The sequence below is a fragment of the Chelon labrosus genome, assembly GCF_963514085.1.
Source record: "Chelon labrosus genome assembly, chromosome: 5".
Classification (NCBI taxonomy): Eukaryota; Metazoa; Chordata; class Actinopteri; order Mugiliformes; family Mugilidae; genus Chelon; species Chelon labrosus.
Window position 1 is genome coordinate 19787070 of NC_140341.1, and position 15384 is coordinate 19802453.

The 15384-nt window shown below is 41.8% G+C and overlaps 1 protein-coding gene across 1 annotated transcript; it reads right to left on the reverse strand.

Annotated features, from left to right (window-relative positions):
• Positions 1-1307: 1307 nt before the first annotated feature.
• On the reverse strand, positions 1308-14128 carry bin1a (bridging integrator 1a). Its single transcript, XM_084544824.1, has 20 exons — positions 13899-14128; positions 12992-13072; positions 12734-12788; positions 12537-12631; positions 11878-11973; positions 10876-10986; positions 10696-10788; positions 10328-10413; positions 10145-10220; positions 9646-9701; positions 9078-9122; positions 7685-7754; positions 7292-7414; positions 7029-7112; positions 5678-5698; positions 2846-3238; positions 2258-2311; positions 1796-1879; positions 1590-1691; positions 1308-1495 (listed from the first exon to the last, which is right to left on the reverse strand). The coding sequence occupies exons 1-20, from the start codon at positions 13983-13985 to the stop codon at positions 1394-1396; spliced, it is 1914 nt and encodes a 637-aa protein (XP_084400950.1). The 5' UTR covers positions 13986-14128; the 3' UTR covers positions 1308-1393.
• Positions 14129-15384: the final 1256 nt, after the last annotated feature.

The window sequence follows — 15384 nt, forward strand, 5'->3', positions numbered from 1 at the left end:
AGAGCAGTAAACCTTATAGAAGTACAAAACACTCCATAACATCCTCAGTTGGCAATTCTGTTGACATAGTTACATTAGGCTATATGTAGTCCTTGCTTGGCAGCATACAAAAATAAAAGAAGTTGCTCTGGTGCATATTCAGAATTATCTGCATTTCAGTTTCTCTATGCAAACGGAGGGAACTGTTCTCGGCACGTTTTTCTTTTTCTTTTTTTTTTTTAAATGAATGAGGCTGGCTCAGTTTTTATATATTTGATTAGTATTAGGATGCCACATTTATAAATATAACTAATAGACTACCAGTAGCAGCTTCTCATTGATGTAGTTTTGTGGCTAGCTTATCGGCAAGCCCGACTAATGCATATTTAGGATCCCTTGCAGAAAAAAACGACCACACAACTTCACACAGTTTCAAGGAATTAAAAACTGACTGATTTGAAAGGTTGGGGTTTTCTACTCTACACCAGAATTGTTAAATTCCTGCCTTCGGTTTTACTATAGGCTGCTGTCTGATGACTTGTAATTGTATATGCATTTATTTGGATTTTAGCAACAGGTTTGTCTACCACCATAGGATCTATGCTAATACAACAACCAAGGGCCCATTTTCCACAAGTAAACAATGTAAGTAGGAATAAAGGACGGGCTGGATGTTTTCAAAAGACACTGAGTCAGGAGTGTGATCGCAAATCTGAGATCAACAGCACTAGAATAAATGTGCTGCTCGGCTGATTAGGCTCGTGTGCGTTCGAAGGTCTTTTTGCATTTTGACAGAGGTGAAGTTGCAGGCAATGAGTTGCATGAATGATTCTGATGATAGTGAAAACTCTACTCATGTAATTTTGCAATTTGGTCAGCCTGTTTTTAGTACTTACACCCTGTTGTCCTCTGTAAAACAGATGTTAGGGCTTATACTGTGTGTGTGTAAGGGATACTCTGCTACACTTGGCGTCGTTTTAATCGTTTTACGCTGCTCTCGGTCTCTCAACACCAACTTAACACATCTCAATAGACTCTCTCATGGTAAGATATGGCCAAAGATAAAACATTACAATGTGATTTCAGTTGTAACCACTGCAGAGGAAACAAGACTCGCATCTAACTTGTATGATCAGGACGCTCAATACTCTTTCTCAGTGATGGAGTAGCAACAATGCTACCAAAACCTGTGAAATGGTTACATCTGTAAATTGTAAATGTTCCACAGAGATGCCAATATTCACTTTTAGCACAGTGTAGCAGACCTTAGAAATGCGTGATTTCACCCAGGACTGTGACATCTCTGCTTCTATGGCCAAAGTCCTAGTAAAGATACAGTATCAGAGGGGAACGGAGGATATAGGCAAGAGAGATAGAAACATGAAGAGGGGAGTTGGAATGATGTCCTCCCCTTTCACAGCCTCTGGGTGAAGTTTTCGGGAAATACTCCTTTGGCGGCGCTTTCTTTGTTTTGCAGCCAGTCGTCCTGCTTTATTCCCATCAGCCAGCCGTCGTCCTAAACACACAGTTGTGCAAAGGATTTTACAGTTACCTCAGTGTTTCCGTGAGACCACATCACATCGCTACATGCCTCGTGTGTCTGTGTATACCTGTTCGTCAGGGTTGTCAAAGAGGATTACTAGCACCACATCGCCAGCCTTCATCTCCAGTTCGTCGGTGTCGTTGGCAGCATAATCGTGCATCACCTGGACCTGTTCCACATGAATGCTCACATATATAAGCTCCATGCGTACAGACTGTATGTGGGTAGATTCTCAGCACTGCTAAGATGGTTTTATTCAGTATCTTGTTTTACCTTGAACAGGAAGCCAGGGGGCATTTCTGCAGGCTCTGGTGCTGCTTCTGTTGGTTCTGCTGCTACCGCTGCTTCTGCAGGTGTCTAGGCAGAAAAAGAAGCACAATATAGAGACGTTGTCTAAAGTGAAGCTGTCCGTACTGCGACTCTTCAATTGTAGAGGAATCTACACACACATAATCGAGTCAAATATTAAGTATGAGAAACTTACTTGAAAATTTGTTTGTAGAAAAATATTTGCTTACATATTTTTTTCTTTTCTTTTAGTGACTTGATTAGGCTTAATTTTTGACAAAATCACCAGATAAAATGAATTATTCTGCCATTTATGAGATGAAACATGCATGAATACACCTAAGACCATATCAGAGCCTTTCAAAGACACCTCATCCATCATGTATAGTGTTGTTGAGTGCAATTATCACAGTAACTTTGCGTTACAGAAGTTCCCCTTGTCCTCACCTCTTCTGTTACTGCTTCTTCCTCTGCTGGTGCAGCAGCTGCTGCAGACTCACCCTGGGAGCAGAGAAGAGAGCAATAACAAGTTAAAGGGTGAGACAGAAAAGGATTCAAATAAAAAGGTGCAAATAATGAGATTAAGACAACATGACAAGACAAAAACAGACAAAAATACCAAGAAAGCCAAGAAGCCTAAACAGCAAAGTCCTGGTTAATACAGGCATGTTGAATGGACAGCAAGATTAGATACAACTGCACAGTTGCTACAAAGATAAAGCTTTTGCACAACATACTATGTGCATGAATTGTGATTAGCAGTGACTGGGATTAACTATGCATATTAAGAAGCAGATGTTTCTATTCTCTTCTTTCCCTCATCATTTTCTTTTCAGCTTGCCCTCTTCATCATAGCTGATGCATCTTAAATCTTTCCATGTCAAGATCTCTCCATCTTTCCACCTTTAATTCATAATTCATCTTGGCATTATCTGCTTCTGTCCAGTACCCCATGCTCAAACCTCCTTGTCAAGAGTCGATGCATCCACCATTTCCGTCCAGATGCATCTCTCCATTTATTCTCTCCTTGGTTACCTGACCCTCTTCATTATCCAACTCTGCAGCAGCTGGGGTGGCTTCCTCCTCAGCTGCGTCAGCTGGAGCCTCATCAGCAGGCGTTTCATCGTCCATGGCAGGCACCTCTGTGACTGCTTGGCTTCCGTCATCACCCCAGTCCTCCTGAGCTTCAGCCACGGTGTCATAATGGACCGGCTGGCTCTCATCATCATCATCCCATCCTGCCTGAGCCCCAGCCACAGGGTCATAGTGAACTGGCTTGGTTCCGTCATCCCCCCAGCCCTCTGTGGCAGCTGCTATGGGATCATAGCGGGCATGCTGTGTAGCATCATCCCCCCAGGCCTCTGTAGCAGCAGTCACAGGGTCATGGTACTGCAGAGGCTCTTCTTCCTGGGCACCACTGTCCTCAGGCTGAAGGGCAAGGGTCAGGTTTCACAAGAGATAATTTACCTTATGGGTATTGAAAGGGCTTTATAAATCAAATGGTTGAGGGAATCATAAGGGACAGAAAGGCTATATATATAGAGAGTATTTAAGGGCAAATTCAGTGCTTAAATGTTTGAACTGGTTAAAAGGTCTGGTCAGTATCATGTGAGTAAAGAAGTGTGGAGGGTATAGCCATTGTAGCATCACAACAGCGGGCTGAGGGCCAAAGAAAAATGTACTTAATGGACAAGACAACTGAGAAGGATTATAAGGACACTAAAATTATGGAAAAGGGGGTTAATGACATCAACCAATTAGATTCAACTTAAAGTTAAAATATTAAAAGACCATGCAAGTCATTTTTAAAGTTTTAGTTCTCAACCCATGCCCTGCACAGACTACTCCACCATACATTTCAGCCGCAAAAGCATTATGACTACATATGGCAATTTTGTTTAGTTGGCCGCTTTGGTTATTCCTCTAGTGCCGCTCAAAGCTTTAGAGTTTGGACATTCATGTCTCTTTCAGATGGAAATGATCATAATCAGATTTTTCTCTCTGGTGATGTAATCAGGTTCAAAATATAAATACACAGCAGAATGGGACGCTTGAAGCTACAGTACAAAGGCTTTCTGCAATATGTCATGAAATCGGTGCCGTGTTACTCAGGGATGACTGCACAGAGCAAAAGTACATTGAATTAGCCTACTCGATATAAACAAGCGTCACAGCTGTCAGATAAAGCCACGACTGTAGGGCACTACAGGGAACTCTGGGATCTTTCTCTGGCATAAAGCTGCCACATATTTGATAACCAATCTGAGATATAGTCCACAGCAAGAGGATGTGATAATACGATAGCATTGTTCCTATAGCTATGGTAAAAACCTGGAAAATGGCTTCCCAATCAGACTTTAACAGAGATGTTAACATGCTAACATGCTACATTAAGATAATGTGTGTGAGAGTAAAGACACTTGTTAATAAATAGCATGATATGTGACAATGTTAGCATATTAATATAAGCGTTTTACTCAAAGAACCGCTAAGCATTTGAAACCCAGCACGGATGTAAACACCTGATTAGCAAAAGAGCTAAAACTTCCAAAATGAGAATGGTCTTTTAATGGATTTGAACATAGATCAGTCTTAAGGGAGTTGAGATCCAATACTATGTAGGTTAAGATGTTTTAAGTGGGGGAATACAGTGGTTTTCCAATGATTCAGGACCATGAAAGATGCCTTGGGGTTAACAGCATGTCAGCAAGTCATCAGAGTCACCATCATAATCATCACAAGACCCAAGAAGATTCATGTAGCGGCACTGGCCTTTATAGAGGAGGTTCAGAGTAAATCAAAAGACAGATGAAGATAAGGAAAGGTGGCAGTAGAAGGCAGAAACGCAAAGACTTTTTTCCCATCAGAAGATAGATGTCGGATCTTCTGTGTGTAGTTAGCAAGCATGGATTATAATTCCACGGCTATGTTCAGATGGAGAAAGAGGAAGGAAGCTTTGTAAGAGCAGAGGTGTCATTCCTTTATGAGCCATCACTGCTTTGCTTCAAGCTCTAATGCAGCGCAACTCCATGAGTGTCGAGACACATCTCTCTTACAGTGACGGGGATGAACAAAAAGGTTAGTTAATGGTCAGAAGGCTGAGGCGCTGTGAAGTTGCCCACTGGTTCTCATTAGTTCAGTCCACTGCGAACAGGAGCAACTTCACTTTCAGAACAAAACTGATCCCTGTGTGTCACATGGAGCATGAAGGCAACATGTAAAGGCTACATGTTCTGTCACTTGAGCATGTGAACATACAGGGATATGCAGGGAAAACGGAAAGAAGGGAGGTTAATTCAGTTACAAATTCTTTGACCATCACAGAGAGTTTTTATTTGCATTACATCTGATATCTCTGGAAGTCAGTGGTCTCTTACAATCAATCCTTTAAAGGTTTCAGATTTACTTTATACATCCTGCACATAATGTATATTGTAAAAAAACAAAGGAAGAAGATTGGACACGAGACACCATTTATACTGATTCAATACAGATGTAAAATTTGAAACTGAATTGACTCAAGCTTGCTCCCAAGTTCCATTTGTGCTGTACAACAATATCCTCAGTGTTTAGTGTCATCACATCAAGCACTGCAGACACAAAGACGACGCACAAACAGATCTGGGACACACAAATGAAAGATGAATATGATGATATGATATGAAAAAAAACAACAACAAATAGCAGATGCATAATGAAAGTGGGGCTTGTATAATGGCCACATACAGTAAACACACCATGTTAATGAATTGGTGGTTACTATGGTCAGAAATAACAATATGCTGATAGGGATGGTGATCGTGATGACAATTAGATTATTTCTCCAATTGTTTAAGACATTTTTTAGCACGAGGATGATGAGCTTACCCATGAGTCCCAGTTCGCAGGCTGTGGAGAACAAAGGAAGAATTTGAATTAGATTACAAAGTTGACAAAGCCTGTAGCATTCAGTAACACCTTTCTAGCACAGGTCCCATGCTCTAAAGTTACAAGCCCATAGCACTAGATTTCCAGCAGAAGAAAAGGAAGAAAGAAGAGTCTGAGGGCGACTTGGTGAAGCCTGAAGTATTAAGTGATGCGTGTCCAAAGATTGTCTTGAATGGTTGTTGTATGTGCACACACAGATGAGTGTAGCGTCGTCTTTTAATTTAGTTTTAGTTAACTATAATAATCCTGGTCCACATTAATATTTTAATAATAACTTAATCTTCATACAATCTTATAAACATTATTTAGAATTAACATAATTTATAGTAGTAATGTATGATTACATTTAAGAGATGCAATGCAGAGAGTTATCTTTACATTTAAAATTCTTACACAGAGGAAAACTGAAAATTGTCTGCAGCTATGCTAAAAGTGATGTGCAGATTTTTAAAGTTCTTTCATTTCATCCACCTAAATTATTATTAGCATCACAATTAATAGTCAAAATGAGTACTAAGTGCACTCTCTGTACTCTAGCTGCACACTGGTAGGCTCTGCCATTGAACTACGCAAGGTACAAAACCAAAACAATGACATGAAAGACACTAAAAAGCTCCATATAATTAGATAATTTTCTCACATTTAAAGTTATGCAAACCACGGCTTATAGTAAGTAGTGCTTTGATTAGTTGTTTTAATGGTGCGTATGCCGAAAGTATGCACAAAAATAGATACTTCTAAAAAGTTAGTTAAATAATAATAATAATAAAACTCCATTCACAATATTTTGAGCAACCTCCAAGTTAGTCATTTTTCCAGTCCCGAGGGGAAAGAAACTAGAGCAGAGCAGGACTGTAGTCTGCACTTCATGCCATGAGTGATCTGTGGACAGTGCTGAAGCAGGAAGAAGTGGTCACCAGAAGCAGTTTTCTACAGATCATCATGCCATCATCCACCGCTCGCTGGGTCGTTTGGAAAGAAGCAGAGCAGGCAACACCGCACACTATGCCAAGCTTACCAAGTGATTTCATCTTGTATCCAGACTCATCAAGCTCACTTCAACACATTTAAAGTTCGACCGACAGCGCTGCCAACTGGAAATGTTGCTGGCTGAAGCGTCGTCCGATATTTAATCGTTTGCAACAACTTTTCTCACTGGGACGGGCTCATGTCGCAGTGAAACCAGTTCATTTGGGCTTTCCGAATAGAACATAAAATCTCTTGTGAAGATTGGCATATGCTAAAGTAAAGGGTCTCTACGATCTTTAGGTTCATGCCATGAATCATCCACCTGTGTGGTCGCAGAGGCTTTGGTTGCTGCACTGAATGAGTCCAGATCCATGTCCAACAGGGTGCTCACTGCAGGACTGTCAAACTGATAACAACAGGAATAGGAGGGCTCAAACGGGGCACAACAGGGGGGACAGAATAGAAGAGAATAGAGTAGAAGAGAATAGTACAGAATAGAATAACTAGGAGGAGTGGGGAGGACCTACATAGAAAAAGTGAAACGTTAACTATTCCACAGTTCATCAACAGCAGCTCCTCACTAACCTCTGTAGGGGAGGTGACACTGATATCTGGAGTCGCTGCAGCATCAAACAGGTTGATGATGTTCTCTGTTTTCAGTTCCTTAGATGGGGTCACCTTGGGTGGAGGAGGCACTGCTGGTCTTAGCTGGAATGAAGAAAACACTATGATGGTGAAGGTCTGCCAGATAAACAAGACGCCAGTGAACGTGCATGATGAATTTCACTATTGTCTGAACTGAAATGCATGTGTATGGTATGTATTTGAAACCATGTGGGAAATGTTTCAAAAAATGGCAGTGTTAATAATTCTGTATAGTAGCAAAGTCAACAACAAAATATATGCTCCCAGTGTCAAAGAAAAGAGCCAAGGTCCGCTTTGTGTTAAGGGATAATAGAGGAAGGCAAGTGTGTCTACCTTGGATGGGGATTTGGGGATTGGGGGTGGTCCTCCTGGCCTGAGAGTGTGGTTAGTCGCCTCTTTCTCACTGAGTGAATGAGAGAGAAACAGAGATGGAGGGTAAAAAGGGAACACATACAGATTACAGAGAAAGCAACGAGGACGTCAAACAGTGTGAATGAAAAGTTGAAGAGACTGCTAAAAGCTAAAACGCAACTACGGAGAAGTTACAAGGCATGCTCTACAAGAGTCCAAGCAGAAGTTGTTACTGCAAGAGCTGTCATGCAAGAAAAGTGGGCATCTTTCCCGCTATCTCTCTCCTTCCATGCAAGCAGGCTTTGTCTGTGCCTCCAGTAAATCCTCACAAGCGAGCAGTGACAGAGGCTGTCATGGAGGAGACGCTCTGAAGCTGACAAAAGCGGCACCGGATCTGTAGATAGTCAAAGAGTTGGGCATATACCTGCAACTTAATGCTGAAGCAGGCTCTTTTTCTTTTTTTTTTTTTTCACACAGGCGGCTTCAAATGTCCACAAGTCGAGCAATGCAGATTGGATTACCAGCCAGACAATGCTGACGACTACTCTAAGGCTCTCCAGGGTCCCAGACAAGCTCCAGGCTTCGTTTGTGTGCGCAGGTTTCAATTAATACGTGTAACTTCCTTTGGGAGCGAGCACTGTTATAATGTCACTCACTCACACTTCCATGTCGCATATCTGTGCGTGTTTTCAGTTAAATTACCATAAAAACAAGGCAGGATTCCAACGCGCCAAATGCGTGTGTTTACTTGTGGATCCTAGCTGAACAAAACATATTTATATAACTCTAATTTAGTTAGTCTAATTTTCCATTTTAAATCCTTTGATCTGTTTTGTACACATCAATTTCTCTGGAGGAGGGACCCCACGTCTGTTGCGCTGAAAGGATGTTTGACGGCGGTATTGTACACTGAACAGGCTGCAGCGCCTATCGAGGCAATTTTGCAATTTGGAACACTGGTATATTAAATAAAATTGACTCGGCTTGAAAAGATTTGACTTTGGTAAATAAAGACGGAACGATGCGAAAAAGTTCTGAAATTGAACCTCTCGCCTCAAGGTGAGAGGCTGGGCGCAATATGCTCGGATTTATCGCTTTGGGTCTCAGTCAGGATGAGATGCTTATGTAACAGTCTAGCCTGGCGCAACATTAAAGACGCAGAGGTTTGCTCAACTCTCGAGCACCTGCAGCTCCGAGCACATGACTCTCCGGTCAGACAGTGTGTCCGTGAAACCACTTGCACAACCAAGCACTCGTTCTCCGGTAACCTCCCCAGCCCGCAGACTGACTGACATACGACAGCTGGACGGACAGGTCAGTTGGACAGACAGACAAGAGTAGTGTCACCATTGTTACCACAGTTGCTGCCAGTTACCTCCTGTTCGCTCCTGACGACGAGGCGCCGTGGTTACCTGTCTTTCTGAAAGGGGGGAGGTTCAGGGGTGGCTCCAGGTTAATGCATGCCGTTTTGTGTATGTATATCCCTGCAGCTTGAAATGCTTGTGAATGCTGGACTGAACTGGTAATAGAGAGATCAACCTCCAAATTCCTCAACACATGAGTTTACTGAAAATAACCTCGCCTCAATTAACTGCTATTTCAACTTCTGAGGCAGCTACACTCATCAAGCATAATGAATTATAGTGCTTATAAGAGGTTTAAATATTTTAAAATGTCACTAAAGAGGTTGATTGTTGCCCCTGTCTGAAAGTAGTCAAACACACAACACTGCAAGTATTTATTTCTGCTGGCTAAGCAGACAGCTGACTAACTGATGTAGCTCAGCAGAGCTTTCCAGGATTTTGCAAAAGCAACCGTTTCAGCTAGACGAGGTAGTATCTGAAACCGAAAAGATGAAACTATTTCTTGTCTTATTCCATAGATCACATAAAAAAATCAAAGCTGTCGTGTAAACTGTGAATGATGTCACGTTGCTCACTGACCTGGTTGGGTCTGTTCCTTCCAGTGTGTCCAAGATGTCATACAAATCCTGATCCAACTGCAAGGATGGGAAGACAGGGTGTGAGATATTATATCCAACACGAAGCATTTCCCAACTGTTAAATACATTTGTCTTGAATTGTTCCATCAGCTTCTATGGCATAATCATAACAGTGTGGTTTCTGTGTGGTCTGTATTATGATCCACATGCTGCCAAGTGTCTACTGCCTGTTTGCACCACCGTGTCCGGATTCTGACAGTATTCACAAACTAGGACACTGGGGCAGGGGGTAATCTGCCTCCAGCCAGTTATATAGAAGATGCTAAATAACTGTAACAACACTCGTTTCAGTTTATGGCAGCAATTAGTTTCCATTTTTAGATTCAGCTGCAGCCCAGTGCTGTTTTAGTTGCTGGCACTGTGTCAGTGTTATCTGATACGCTACATCGATTTGTCTTGTCTGGCCTTCATCTAAATCTGGGAGAGGTCTTTAGACTTACCCGACTTATTTCCTTGTGGAATTTCTCCTCAAAACCGGCCAAACTCTGGAAGGTGCTGACATAAAACCCAACGCGGCTAGAAAAAGGGCAGAGAGAGAATCCCTCAGTGGCTTGACGTATGCAGCCTGACTGTACTCATCCATCAACAGGGAAATCAGTTTCCACAGACACTCGTGCACGCACCTGTTCCAGAGCGAAGGTAGCTCCTCCTGCAAGTCAATATTAATCTCCTCAAACACCTTCTGGGCTCTTTCCAACTCCTCCTCGGCCTGAAACGCACACACAGTGAGTTAATACGGTGCATTAGGGTATGTCCGCGAGTGTGCTTGTGTGTATCATCTCCTGCCACTTCTGATTATGCTTCAACACAATTTGGCCCCGGCTGCGTTGCTGTTATCATTGTTATTTTATCTTCATTAGACAGAATAGTGACAGGAAACAGAGAGGCAGAGGAACAAAGTGATGGCATAAACAAATCATCTTTGTTGACGCCAAACCCCCGCTAATGGAGTCAGCAGCGTTATGGGAAGTACAGTAAGATCACAGTGCACCTGGCTCCTGGAGAGACTGCTCTGGGCAACGTTGTGTGCAGACAGGATACCCTGAGCCCAACCCGGAGTGGCCCTTTCCAACAAGGAGGACGGCTGGAAGACAGAAATTGGATTTGGGAAACATGCCAAATGTTTACACACCTCATGTGTTTGAAGCAAACTGCGGTGTATTCGTTTTACCTTGGTAATTTTAATACCCCCGTCCTTTTTCTTCGTCTTGTGCGTTGCAGCATAGTTATGCCTGGCGCTGTCGTAATCGACCAGCTTCCTGTCCCTCTTAGCTATACGAGCCTGAGCAAAACAAAAGAAGTATTGTGTTATTAATTTGTTTTGTTTTCACCTAAAAAGGTCAGTTTGCTTTTTTTTTTTTTTTTAAATTAGCTTGTGTATGTTAACTGAAATACGGATGGTGCATGATTATTAAAACCACAGTGAGATCACAATATGCCGCAGTACTATGTGGGGACTAAATTGGTTGCCGCTGCTTTGTGAGACAAAACAGATGAACAGGATATAAAACATAACTAATAGATATCACCATGAAACATCCGTGGTTGATTACTTATATTAAAAAATATGTTTAAATGTTGAAATTAGGTATTGTCTGGCTAAACATGCACTAATTTCCATGCACTACAAGAACAGAAATCTAAATGTTGGAGTTCAAAATTCTTGTTTCATTTTGTTGCTGTATGAGAGTTAAAGTTTTTTCACAGAGGGGACTTTGGATAGGTCCTGAAACTCTGTCAATAGTCACAATAAATGCATTTTCATTTTGGTTTTAGCAATGAAATGCTGTGTAATTCAAGCTGAGAAAGATTTATCATCACCCTGTCTGTAAAATCCATAAAAGGAAGTAGATATTTCTGTCTCAGAGTATGAGATAGGAACTCATTCATCAACACACACACACACACACACATTACGAAACACTATTTGTGGCTAAAAATGTTAACTGGTAGATAACACAATGAAACTTCCCCAGCTCATTACTCACAGCAAGACATTTATTGTTTTATATTGCATGTTTCTGGACATGATAAAATAAATGTTTTCTTTGGACTAATCTGAAAGAAACGCCACAAATGTCAAAACTGTCCAGTGAATGAAAAGTATTTTTTGCCTGTACTGTCTGCCTGCTAACAATTTCTGCTTGACATCATGGCTGATCGCACAGCCTACCTTGATATCAGGAAACTGGCCCAGGTAAGTATCCATGGAGATGAGAGCATGATCCACCAACTTCTGATGGTAATCAGTCCAGAGAACATCACAGTCCTGCAGCACGTACATGTACACACAGACACGGTCACAACACACATACAAGTAGCGATTTAATAATGCAGCATATAATGTGAATATATTGTATTTGTACATATTTTTACTCTTCATTCCAGCAGTGCTGTTAGAACATCTTGGCTTCTAGTGCCAAGTACATCTTGGCATATGGACCTGCATCTAAATTAGGACTTAAGTGAAACCCTTTTAACTAATTGCTGTGTGTTCTTGAGGCCTGTGACTTCTCTGGCACAAACCATTAATCCAGAATGAAATGGCAGAGTAAACTTTTTTAAAGAGCTGCACGCATTTTCTCACCAGACATGTCAGCTTATAACTTTTAAAACTTAAAATCTGCAAGAACACAACTTTTAAGCCCACATTATTCTCACGCGTACACTCACACACAGTGTACGATAAATAGCTGTTGTGATGCATAGAGAGAGCTGAATTCATGAACACACATAATGCAGGCACTTAATCAACAATTGTTGGTTCTGACCTCTTTATGAAAAACAGCATCCTTGATTACATTAGTTAAAAAAAAATAAAACATTTCTGACCTCCACAATGGAGTCCACCTCGTTCTTGCCGTGCCACTCTGGCTCATACATGTCAGCTAGACATGCCTGCACGTTGTTGGAGGACTCGTGCATGGCTGAGGACAAAAACACATGTTACTTAAAGTGTGCATCTCCACACATATGGTCTTCATGTGTGGCTTGTGTGTGTTACTAGGGTTTGTGTGTTTTTGTGTCACCTTTCACTGCTTCCAGGTATGCTCTTAGGTCCCTCTGGAGTTTGCTGCCTTCAGCCTGGGGGTAAAACACAAAATATGAGACCCCTCAAACAGCACAAACATGCACTGTATGCTGTGGGTTAAAGCTAAATAGACAGACAAGCTACAGTATATCATTTTTCAGGCGTTACTACTATGCAAGCGTTCAATAACGTAACAGATTGCAGGGGGAATGAGAAATGTGACTGTGCCGTGCATCATCTGTCACTGGATTCTTACATATTGTTTGTTGAAGTTGATAACTCCCTCCTCGAAAGCAACATCTTTAGTCTCGTCTGCTTTGCCAAGCTTCTGTAGAACCTGCCAGTCAAACAAATAATGAATGAGAACATTAGAGACAGCGCTCAGTTTGATTCAGTTTTCAGTTTCAGCATCGGCAAACAAAAAGTTAGTGTTTGATGCACAAGAAAATGTGTTCAACATGCATATTATAACCTGACTGCACATATGGATTTGATGCTTTGTGTCCTAATATTCTCCCTGCACGTAGTAGATTAATAAAAAGCAGTGTATGAGCAGAACATAAAAGTTAGGATGTAGGAATACACATAAAGCAAATTTTGCTTAATAACTACATCAGTGAGGGCAGAAATAAGTCAAATCTACAGCATACGTACAGTCCCATATTCCCACAATTATGTGCCTGGCTTTAGCCTCATAATGCATTATTGTAGACAAATAGCGCCCCCTCCCATTTACTCAGCGCGCAACGTGCAGGTGCATGAACGACTAGGCCTCCTATATATCATTTCCACGTATTGCAGCATGGTTGGTTAATACTCTCGTGGTGCTAGCAGAGTAGGAGAGGATGCTGTGCTCGGAATGTGAGCAGCCTTCATTTAGATACAGATTCAAGCCCTAAAACACCAGGCGCATGTTAAATTATAAGAGAGACTGCCCTGTATCTCAGTGCAGCATGGACATGTCCGCTGAATGACAGCGCCTTAATGAAGGACGCGTTTGGACTTGACATCCCCATTCTCAGATACCCTGCTCTTATTATTATGATGTCGTGATGCGACACTGCGCCTGAGCGGAGGATGCGGCACTGCTGCCTCCTCGCCGCGTCTAGGCCTGAAATGTAATCCCCCCTCCATACATTAACCCGTAAAGGAGGATCTCTTACCTTCTCCTGGGCTCTGGTTAGCTTTTTCTGAACGTTGCTGGCCACTTTCCCCGCAGTCAGCCCCTTCCCTAAATTCAGCTCAGCCATCTTGTAGCGTAGATCAGTCTTTGGATGCGAGAGGGGATGGGAATAAAAGCAATAACGATCAGATGGACCGCTACGGCGACCGTTGAGGCAAATGCATCAATCTCCAGTGAGGAAATAACGACGATGGATGTAATCGTGTGATGTTATGGTATCTATAGAAGGATGTACGCGCAGAAAGCTAGGCTGTATTCTCTAATATTGAGCTGCTGTGTGTGCGCGTCCCTGACAGAGGAGGAGGAGGAGGAGGATGCTGTGAGAGATGATCTTAAAGGCACAGATGCTGCTGCGCACAGGGAGATGATACTGTATTAAACAATGCATTAACTGGTAAGGATAAAATACAGATACAAGCAAATGCTGCTCATGTGACCTTTAAACGTATTAGTGTCTTACATTTCCATAAAAATATAGCTCCTGATTAATCTTTCAAAGCTCAAATAATGAGAAGAAACAGTCAGGCTTACTTTCAGGACTTAATATCCACAACTCTCAAGATGATTTTTCTTAATACCTTAATCGATTGGTTGGAAATATAAAAGACAGCTTAAAAAAAAATCTCTTCAGGAAGGAAATTACTTTTCACAAATTCACAGCAGGCTGACGGAAGGAGGAAATGATGATCCAACAGAGGCATCTAGGCTATAAATTAATTTCAACATGATGTGATTGTAACCCTAACTCAACCCTGATTTATCTTTTTCTACATCATCAACAGACTAAATGACAGAAGCAAACACATTTATTAATATTGAATATGACCAGAAGCTTTATCTGGTTTGAAATTTGTTTGCCTTTCCACTGACAGGAAGCTGACCTCTCTCCGGAAGGGGGCGCTACTGCCACACTGCTAATACATGCACACAGTGTCTTCATGGCTTGGAGTAAGATCTTTCACTTTTCAAAAGTGTGTGTTTTTACTAAAGACAATCAAATACGAACACACTGCAGACTTACAGAGAGGGGTCTGTCATCGTCACACAGACTAGGCTGCTTTTAGTGACATTATTACTGAAGTCTGTACATTTAGTGGTAAGTAAGTGGCAGACTTTATAGCAGACTTTCAGAGGCCGTGTTTGATAATATACCAAACAGAATTTGGTAGATTCTGGATTGATGTCAATAACCACAGCTTCCGCGGAGGACATTCGTTGCTGAATTCAGAGATAGATAGAGCATTACTGGGGTCATGGGATACCCTCTGCAGTTCTCTGATATCAGAGCCTCTGCTTCCAATCGCAAGGGTCAAAACACCCACCTGTTTGAAAGAAGTAGCTGGTGCATCAACGCTGTCATAAGATCTTCCACCAATTAGCAATATTAGGACGTGTGGACCTGCTTCCAGAGAGAGGCTGTGAAGACGTTATTGTGTTGAGGGGTCTTCCACCTTTGTGCCTCAAAC